General features: G+C 41.6%; 1 protein-coding gene across 1 annotated transcript; it reads right to left on the bottom strand.

Annotated features, from left to right (window-relative positions):
- Positions 1–943: 943 nt before the first annotated feature.
- LOC129752982 (uncharacterized) lies at positions 944–6253 on the bottom strand. Its single transcript, XM_055748773.1, has one exon. The coding sequence runs from the start codon at positions 6251–6253 to the stop codon at positions 944–946; it is 5310 nt and encodes a 1769-aa protein (XP_055604748.1).
- Between the last annotated feature and the right edge of the window lie 4317 nt (positions 6254–10570).

Genomic DNA, 10570 nt, shown 5'->3' on the forward strand with positions numbered 1-10570 from the left:
TGGTAAAGTACCTCGTTTCTGCCGGCTAAAGTCCTCTGATTGCTAGCCTTCCAGGTGTAATTATGATGTCCAAAACGGTAAGTATCTCTTTCTTTTCAGGTTCGATGGTTATTCCCAGGATGGTAAGTGTAGTTTCTTCTTCAGCGTGTAAATCAATTCACAGGTAAGTTCTCATTCTTCATATATTTCACGAAAGAAACACTGATATTAACTTAGATTACACTTATATTACTTAAATTAATTAAACTTTAACGATTTGATCACAATAATAACAACGATAGAAGAACGTAGATTGGTTTGTTTATAAGTGACGTCTTCGACTGCCAGCAACAGAAAAGTCCCACGTTTCTTCCCAAAGGGTCTTTTATAGACGGCCTGGCGGAAACTGCCTTTCGCAGTTTTGATCGCTGCTAACGCGCCCCAATATGACAGCAAGCCTCATCGTCCAAACTTCACACTCCTAGTATTTCTCAAAACCAGATAGCGCCACATCACCCAAATTCGTGTATCGCGAACATACTGGCCCCTTCAGAAATACTTTTTCTGACAGCATCCATATGAGTTCGTCCGTTGGAGCGTGTACTTGACGATGGCCCTTTCTCGTTGAGCGTGAAGACAATGTTTACATTGCATCGTACAGTCGTGAAGTCGTGTTGAATTGTTGGTAGGTAGGTGTTCGTATTCACTGTAATAAAGTGCCTTGAAATTTTGTGAAACCGTTGCTATCGGGAATCGAGTGGGGTGGAACTACGGTGAACGGCAGCTCAATCCAGTTGAGCAGGAACGTACAAAACAAGTAAGTGGTAGAAAGTGCTTGTGCGATGAAAAGTCGGTCGGTTGTGTCGTGAATCCTGGAATAATTAAGACCCGGTAGCGGTTTTTTGGTGTTTAAGTTGCATTGGACAGGAACTCACCTGATCCAAGCCAAACTAGGCCTTGGAAATTATAGTTTACTGCTGCAGTCGGGATCAGGTTGAATTCCTTCGAAAATTTTGTCTGGTGTTGATTGTTCGGCTCCTGCTGTTGGTTTTGATTCATCAGGCGTTGATGCAATCGGCAACAGACAAATTTTAGCCACCGGTCTTGTGCAGTAGCCCTTAGGAGTCTGGAGAGTGACCACCCTGGTGATGCCATCTTTTCCCGGATGAATTTCTGCTACCCTAGCAGTCGGCCAGCGAATCGGAGGAGTTGCATCGTCCTTGAGAAGCACCAATTGATTTTGTTGTATCGACACAGGTGAGTTGCACCATCTAGCCCTTGGTTCTAACGTAGCTAAATATTCCAGGTGCCACCTCCGCCAAATATCTTGGAACAATTTTTGTGTTTGCTGCCACTTTCGGAGATAGTTGAACGGAACTTCAGCATGATTTTCATCCGGAACAGATTTAAGAGCAGTGCCGACCAAAAAGTGTCCCGGTGTAAGTGGTTCATAGTCGGTAGGATCATCGCTAAGAGGAACGATTGGCCGAGAGTTCAAACAGCATTCTATTTGACACAACAAGGTGTCCATGTCATCGTACGCTAGCGGACGATCGCGGACCACGCGCAAAAATTGCTTTTGAGCTGAATTAATTGCTGATTCCCACAGCCCTCCAAAATGGGATGCCCTCGGAGGATTGAAGTGCCAGCGGATGTTCAAATCAGTACATTCGGCTGCTACCGTGTTGGTGTATTCTGGATTCTTGAGCAACCGTTTTAGCTCATTTCTTGCCCCAAGGAAATTTCTACCGTTATCACTGTACATGTCGGAGGGTGGACCCCGACGAGAAACAAAGCGTCTCAAGGCTTGAAGAAATTTTGCTGTTGTCAAATCGAATACAAGCTCGATGTGGACAGCTTTTGTGCTGAAGCACACGAAGATTGCTACGAACGCTTTGGTTGGGGCTGCGCGACGTTGGGGAGGCTTAAGCAGAATCGGGCCCCAGTAGTCGACGCCTGTTTTCGTGAATGGTCGGGTGGCAGTTATGCGCTCCCTTGGTAGCTCGGCCATAAATTGTTCCACCAATTTAGGGCGAGCTCGGACGCAAATAACGCAGCGGTGGACGACAGTTTTGGCCAGATTCCTGGCCCCTATGATCCAGTACCGGAGGCGCAGGATTCCCAGAAGCAATTGCGGTGCTGCATGCAAATGTCTCTCATGGTAGCATTCGACGAGCAAGATGGAGAAGCGATGCTGATAAGGGAGTAGAATTTGATGCTTGGCGTCGTAGGTCAACGATGATCTGTCGATGCGCCCTCCTATGCGCATGAGGTGGCTGGAATCCAAAAACGGAGTGAACCATCTCAGTCGAGATTTGACGGGAGTTGGTTTTGATGCTTCGAGGGCTGCGACGTAGTCGGAGAACTCCTGGGCTTGTACTAACCGGATGAGGACATGCTCAGCATCGCGAATTTCGTCCGAAGTGAGGAATGGCTGGAATGTTCGGGAGTTCCGTGGACTCCGACGAGTTAGAGAAAAGCGCAGGCAAAACGCTGTTACGCGCAGCATGGTTTGAAATTTGGAAAACCGTGCCACATAAGCGTCAATGAATGTAGGTTCGATTGTGGCTGTTAAAACTGTGGATTTTGCTGTTCGATACTCCAATTGGGTATCGAAGGTGTGATTCGATGATGATGCTGGCCAAAAACTTTGGTCTGATCGGAGCCATTCAGGACCTTGCCACCACAAGTCACAAGCGAGAAGCGTATCTGCATCAATGCCTCGAGATATGTGGTCAGCTGGATTCTGCTGACCGGCTACGTGATTCCAGGTCGATCCTTCAGTTGCGAGTTGAATCTTGGAAACCCGGTTAGCAACGAATGTGGTCCAATTGGATGGAGTTGACCTTAGCCAGGCTAGAACGGTAGTGGAATCGACCCAGAAAAAGGTTGGAAAAGTTTTCCCAAAGGCGAAGGAGATCTTTTTGCTCAGTTGGGCAGCCTCGAGTGCTCCGCAGAGCTCCAGTCGGGGTATGCTGCGCTTTTTTAAGGGAGCCACTTTTGATTTTGCGGTTAGCAGACCAACTGCAATGTTGCCTGCTGTGTCGGTCGACCGAAAATAAGCGCACGCACCGTAAGCTTGCTCGGAAGCATCAGAGAACAAGTGCAATTGAACAGTTTCGAAATTTGATACTACGATACAACGTGGAATTCGCAGCTGGCTAAGGGATGGTAGTTGCGAAGTGTAGTTCTCCCAATAACTTGCGAGAGAGGCAGGCAGTGGCTGGTCCCATCCCCAGGGTTTACCGTCATCCGAATTAAGACTCCACAGAGTCTGCATGAAAATTTTTGCAGTGACGATGACTGGACCGACCAAACCCAAGGGATCGAATAGCTGAGCGATCTGTGAAAGGGCTATTCGTTTGCTCATTACCGTGTTGTGGGGTTCATCAGGTACCTGGATTCGAAAACGTAAATTGTCCGTCGATGGTTCCCAGTGCAACCCGAGAGTTTTGATACATTGATCAGCCGCCAACTCGACTGAAGATTGAAGAGCACGTCTTTCCGGAGAGATGCCGTCAAGAACTGCTTCGACATTCGATGCGAATTTCCGGAATTCAAAACCTCCACGTTTGCACAGTTGATCCAGTTGATTTCGAATTTTAGTAACTTCATCAGGAGAGCTTCCGCTGGTTACCAAATCGTCCACGTACACGTCCTTCCTCAAAACCTTTGAGCCTTCCGGGAAATGCAGTTTTTCATCGTCGGCAAGTTGCTGAAGTGTTCTGGTAGCAAGGAAAGGTGCACTAGCAGTGCCATAGGTGACAGTTTTTAGCTCGAATGTGCCGATGGATTTGTCGGGAGAATTTCGCCAGAGAATTCGTTGGAGCGGAGTATCTCGTTCGTCAACCAGGATTTGGCGGTACATTTGTTTGATGTCAGCGATCAGTAACACTGGGTTGATTCGGGTTCTCAATATTATGGCTCGTAGATCATCCTGTATAACTGGCCCGACCATAAGCGCGTCATTGAGGGATTTTCCTGTCGAGGACTTGCAAGACGCGTCAAACACGACTCGCACCTTGGTAGTGGCGCTGTCAGCACGAATCACGGCATGATGAGGCAGATAGTATTGTGGATTGGAGTGCAAAACTTCGTCTACACGCCGCATGTGTCCAAGGGCTAGGTATTCCGCCATGAAGTCCTGATATTGAGACCGTAGATCACTATTCTGTTGCAAGCGAGCCTCAAGCATGTGGAACCGACGAAGGGCAATGCTGCGATTGTCACCAATTCTGGAATCGGCCTCTTTCAAAGGAAGTCGTACTATGTATCGGCCTTCCGAATTACGTCGAACTGTTCGGCGGAAGTGATTTTCGCAGGCAGCCTCTTCAACCGACAAACAGGAAGCTGAATCGTCTTCTTCGATGGCCCAAAAACGTTGCATTAAGCGGTACACGTCTGCGACAGTTGCGACATTGGAGGCTACGGTGCTACCATTATTGAAATTCGATACCTTTCCGGATACTACCCAACCAAGAACGGAATTCACTAGAGTAGGAAGAGAATCTCCGAGAGGTACTCTTCCGGAAGTTTTGAATAGTTCGAAAAAGATATCGGCCCCCAGAACGACATCGATATGATGGCTTTCGTAGAAAACTGGGTCCGCTAATCGAATTCCCTTTGGCACGTTCCATTTGGAAATATTTAATGTCGTGGATGGTAAGTTCAGGGTAAGTTTTGGTAACACAAACAGTTCGACAACAGTAGAGAATTCTGTAATTCGGGAATGCACGGTGGCCCGAAGTTTACAGCGAGCTTGAACGGATGACTGGCCAATGCCAGAGATCGCCAGATGAACCTTGTTGCGTTGAACCTTGAGTTTTTGAGAAAGTGCTTCGGTGATAAAACTGCACTCGCTTCCAGAGTCGAGAAGTGCTCTAGCTGGATGAGTATTGCCACGATCATCAACAAGATTAATCACGGCCGTTGCGAGAAGTACCTTGTGAGAGCGAAATCCACTGGGAGACCGTTGAACTGCCGCGGACAATGATGAAGAACATTCGTCACCGGTGGGAATGGGATCCTTGGGGGCGTTGAGATCAGTTTTCGATCGGTTAGATTCAGCTTGAACGGAGTCCTGGCTGCAAATTTGGCTATGGTGCTTCCCTCTACATTTACGGCAGGTGTTTTTGGACTGACAGGTTCTGGCTTGATGACCCTTTCGTAGGCAGTTACGACACAGCTGCTGGCGACGCACGAGCTTCTCCTTGTCCTCGGTGGTCATTTTCGAAAACACAGAGCATTGGTAGAGAGGATGATGTTCAGAACAGGCATGGCATTGACGAAACGAAACTTGAGTGGCCCCATTGCTGACAACTGCCGCTCGATATACTGGTTTTTTCGACGCAGGGATGGACGGAGTGTCCAGATTAACATTGCTGACGCTCTGCAGAACCGTAACCCTTCTTTGGAGAAACAAGACCAAATCCGGAAACGTGGTTGCTTCATGAGTTGATGCAAATTCTTCCCAATCTCTTCGTGTTTTAGCATCAAGTCGAATACTCAGCATGCGAATAAGAAGAACATCCCAATACTCAGTTCGTTCACCCAGTTGCTTCAGAATTCGGACGTTGGCTTCGAATTTTTCTACTAGGGAATGAAGATCGGTTGCTGATTCTCGCTTCAATGGCGTAAACTCAAAAAGGGAATCGATGTACGCTTGCTTGAGACGTGATGGATTTTGGAAGTGTTCCACGAGCAGATTCCAGGCAACAGGATAGTTGTTAGCGCTGAGCCCGATTGTTTGAATGAGCTTTAGTGCATCTCCAGCCAGGGAGGATCGCAAATAGTAAAACTTTTGTATGTTAGACAATTCACTGGAAGAATGCACTAAAGAAATGAACAGGTCGTGGAAGTTAAGCCAATGCTCGAGCGTTCCGTTGAATACGGGCAGTTTAACGTCGGGTAGTCGAATTTGAGACGACGCAGGGAAGTGCGCACTGGACTGAGAAGATTGGATGCATGGTGCCGAGTTATTTTTATTGACGGAAAGCAAAAATCCTTTGACACGGTAATATTCCGTTTCAAATTGAGCACGCTGCTTGAGTTGAAGATCGATGACTTCCGGATCGTCAACTTCAGCGGCCTCCAACTCAGCCTGAGTTTTGCAGAAGTCCGCCCATAGGACTCCGAGATTCTCCAGCCGAACCGGAACTTCAATAGACTGGGTATCTTCTCGGAAATTATCGACGAACACCCTTATTAGGCTGAAGGATGTTTCAATGCTGCGTAATCTTAACTTGAGCGACTTGATTCTGCGCTCGGCGGCCATCGTGCAGGGTTATCTTTTAAAGGCAATTTCGTGCCTTGTATTAAATTTTTTTTTTCCAGGAACTTCTCCAACAGGATTGATGAAGGAAAGATTTCCGACAACGTGGTAAGAAACAAAAACTCCTCGCAGGAATGGTAAGGTTACGAACGCTCGGAGTTCGACGAGCATCCGGTTCGAAGGACCATATGGTAAAGTACCTCGTTTCTGCCGGCTAAAGTCCTCTGATTGCTAGCCTTCCAGGTGTAATTATGATGTCCAAAACGGTAAGTATCTCTTTCTTTTCAGGTTCGATGGTTATTCCCAGGATGGTAAGTGTAGTTTCTTCTTCAGCGTGTAAATCAATTCACAGGTAAGTTCTCATTCTTCATATATTTCACGAAAGAAACACTGATATTAACTTAGATTACACTTATATTACTTAAATTAATTAAACTTTAACGATTTGATCACAATAATAACAACGATAGAAGAACGTAGATTGGTTTGTTTATAAGTGACGTCTTCGACTGCCAGCAACAGAAAAGTCCCACGTTTCTTCCCAAAGGGTCTTTTATAGACGGCCTGGCGGAAACTGCCTTTCGCAGTTTTGATCGCTGCTAACGCGCCCCAATATGACAGCAAGCCTCATCGTCCAAACTTCACACTCCTAGTATTTCTCAAAACCAGATAGCGCCACATCACCCAAATTCGTGTATCGCGAACAGCGGTTGATTTTTACATACTTTTTCATATCACTTATTAGGTGCCTTGTACACCTTGTCTAAGCTCGAATTCAAGAATGGAAAAATTTGGAAGTATTTGTTTAACTAGGTATGAAAAAGCTTGAAGAAGCAAATACATTACACCTTTATCAGAATTAGAATAACGTTGCTAATCTTAGTATTTGACTAACAAAACTGCTCAAAAATAACAACAGCAACAGACAACGAAAGTCGGGTCAACAACATAGCCTTAGTTGACTAGGATTAAGTACACATCTAGCCCTATTCTTACTAAATAGAATTAAAAGAGATATGCCTTCTTGAATTTGATACCTTTTGTTCTTCACAAATCTAAACGCGAATTGCAAATGTTAGGTATGGTTCAACACAAGAAGCGCAAAATGGCTGGGTGTGAACCATGAATGCTAGTTCCTAAATGCTTATACAATTTACCCACAGTGGGGAAAAATGAGGATACTTGATTCCTCACCTATGGGGCTTATTCTACGACTCGAGTGATGTGACTTAGGAAATTTCATATTAAAAATTATATAAAGCTGGCTTGAATAGCTTTTCTAGCCTAGAAATTTTCGTTCAGATTAGTCTTCAGAGCTCATCGATACTCAAATTTCTTTTCTAAATCACTTTCTGGAGTCGTGACGAAGTAGTGAAATTTCGTTAGTCACGTCACTCGAGTCGCAGAATAAGCCCCTATATCTCGAAACTGGAATGTCTTTTAAAGATCAAATGTTCAAGAAAATTTGCCAAACAGAACTAAACAAACAATTTCTAAATTAAATATTTCTACTAGAGGAAACAAAACTTACCAGATATTCAGTGCGCAAGAAAATCTCTTTTTTGGTTTCCACCGGAATATTAACTTGGTTCCGCTTCCAAAAAACAGGTCGTCCGGAAATGTTATGATCCATGAAATCACTTTTCCTGAACAGGAAGCTGGGATTTATCAACAGGAACATGAAGTACTTTGCCAAATCCTTTGCCCTCGGTTCTAATCGCAGAATTTCAATCCGACTTAGGAGCCCCATCGCTTTGAAGTGCGTTAAATCCATTCCGGGAGATCCAACAGCAATCAGGTCGAAGAAACAAAATAGTACATTAACGTTAAGATTTTTTGTTGAAGAATTACAAACTTGCTGTGATTACCTACCTACAGAAATGAACAAAACTGCGAAACTGCCATAAAACTGTTGTCAATTTTCTAATTCTGTTTATTACAGCCACAGCTGCTACCGGAAATTTGTTTACTTTTCACCTCTTTTCACAGTTTGTTTTGTCCACGGTTGGATCAGTGACATCGATTATATGTCTTGGAATAATTCCGTTTGCATCAGAAAAGTAAATTAATTTTTTCTTCTAAAAGAAAGCAAGATGAAGTGAAACTTTATGAAATTTGATACACAATTTAAAAACAGCTCTGTTAAACTTTATGACTCGTTCTATTTTCATGGTTTCGTTTGAAAAATAATGAAAAATACGTTTTGCTCGCATTGGCTCGATCCTTCAGCCGGGATGGATTTGATTTCTTTTTTTCGTTTCAGAATATTTCAAATGTATGAAGTAAATCATAGTTTTACATTAAATTCGAAGTTAAGCTGTTATGACAGATCTCTAAAAATATGTATATAAATAACAATATTTATATACATAAAACGATAAAAAACGGTACTTTCAGCTTTAAAAAATTTTTATTAAAGTAAATCTTCTTTCAAATTTGTTAAATTTTTTTATGATAATTCATTTTTCTAATGAACTTATAATAAACAATGTTTTGGTATTTGACTTAACGTAAGTTTGTATTCAAGTCAAAATAACAAAATAAAAATAAAATTTATTTATTTTACTAGCTGACCCGTTGTGGTTTGCTACACCTTCCAAAAATAAATGTAATTTGTAAAAAATTGTTCAAATTTAGATTTTAGATAGCATTTTTTAAATCAAACCTCATTATACTTCAGAACCAACAACATTGAAATGGGAGCTGCAGCTGCAGTTCTGAATTGCAATTCAAAGATGGTATATATTATTCACTGAAACTTGATCTCTAAACTCGTTTTTCAAGATCTGAAATTTGTACTCTGTACCCAAAAAAAAACCTTTTCAAATAAGGTCCTTCCTTTAAAAGCTCTTTATCTTAAATTTACATGGGAGCTCCTCCATCTTTTCCAATTTTGTCCCCCACTGCTTGAAGAAGGTAGGCAAATTTAACCGGCTCGAGTTTACATAAATTACTAATTGAAAGAAAAAGATTCGCATATTGGAATTTATTGAAAATTGTACTTTATGGAAATAGAATTTTTCAAACCAATGAATAGCGTGAATTGAGACAGTTTTTTGAGTATATTCCTAATATTCTGTATTATGAGCACTTCCAGCTCCTGATAAGCTTTAGATGGGGAATTTTTTGGAGATAAAAAAATAAACTATAGAAATTTGAAAAAAAAAACGTTGAAAAGGATTTTTAATAACCATTTTCAAACGGCTTTTTTCACCATCCTCGCCTACGAAGCAGTTTGAATGTCTATCCTTTTTGCGCCAAAATTATGTTAAATGTTACGCCATATTTCAAACTCGTGGACATGAGACATTATAGTTTGATTTTTTCCCAAATAGCAGTCATCACGGTAATGAAAAATATATTAAATTTATTATGTGTTAAATACAGTGCAAATTTCTTTTTTTTTTTAATAAATTTACTACGGCAAAAAAATATAAATATTTTTAAAAAATATCAGTTGCATTACTAAGCGTTTTTTTTATTTTCTCTTTGAAAGTCAAATATTAAAAATTGTTGACAAAAACAAATTTCTAAGTTTGCATTTGTCCCGTATATTGGGGCAAGTGTCAATGTAAAACTTATTTACAGATGCGTAAGAGTAATGGCTTTAAAATGGATTTAATACGTATTTCTGTTTGTTTATTTTTCAAGTTTCATTGATATATCTGCAGTATTCCAGCAGTATAAATTTATGTTTGGTACTCCACTTTTACGAATGCTGTTCAAAGCAAATGACCTTCATTTACAAAGACAATTAAGAATTTTTAATATCCGCTTCAGTTTCAACATTCGGAATACCCCTTCTGGTCTTTCCAACATATTGAATCATTTTGAGGGTGGATGTCTTAAAAGTTCGACGTTTGCCCTTGCCCCACCGTGTAAGTTGACATGAGGGAATATTGTTTTTAACACTTTAAGGGTATACTAAAATTTCTTATAAAAATTTTGTGTCCAGTTGAATATCAGTTCGAAAGCATCGATTTTCAACCACGAAGCGGATCAAAAGTCTCTTTTATGCAGCCACGTAACACAAAAACACTTTTCTTGTTAAGTACGTACTTGAATTGGTTTGTAAGCAAAAAGTACGATGTTTTTTTCAGAATTATTTAAAATAAAAAGTTCCCATTTTCATTTCTAAATTCGTTTCATTTGTGTATTTGGGCCGAAGTAACAATTTCTAGAAGAAAACAAAATTTTTTATTTTTTTTTAACAGAAAAAGTTGAACGTTTGAACATGTTCTAATATTCCTAGAATGAAAAGTCGAATGCTACCAACATGAACACAAACTAAATATGGAAGTATTTTTGCAAATCTTTCAA

Source organism: Uranotaenia lowii, chromosome 3, assembly GCF_029784155.1.
Source record: "Uranotaenia lowii strain MFRU-FL chromosome 3, ASM2978415v1, whole genome shotgun sequence".
Lineage (NCBI taxonomy): Eukaryota > Metazoa > Arthropoda > Insecta > Diptera > Culicidae > Uranotaenia > Uranotaenia lowii.

Coding starts and splice junctions, on each gene's coding strand:
- LOC129752982 (XM_055748773.1), bottom strand. CDS start 6,253: ATGGCCGCCGAGCGCAGAATCAAGTCGCTCAAGTTAAGATTACGCAGC.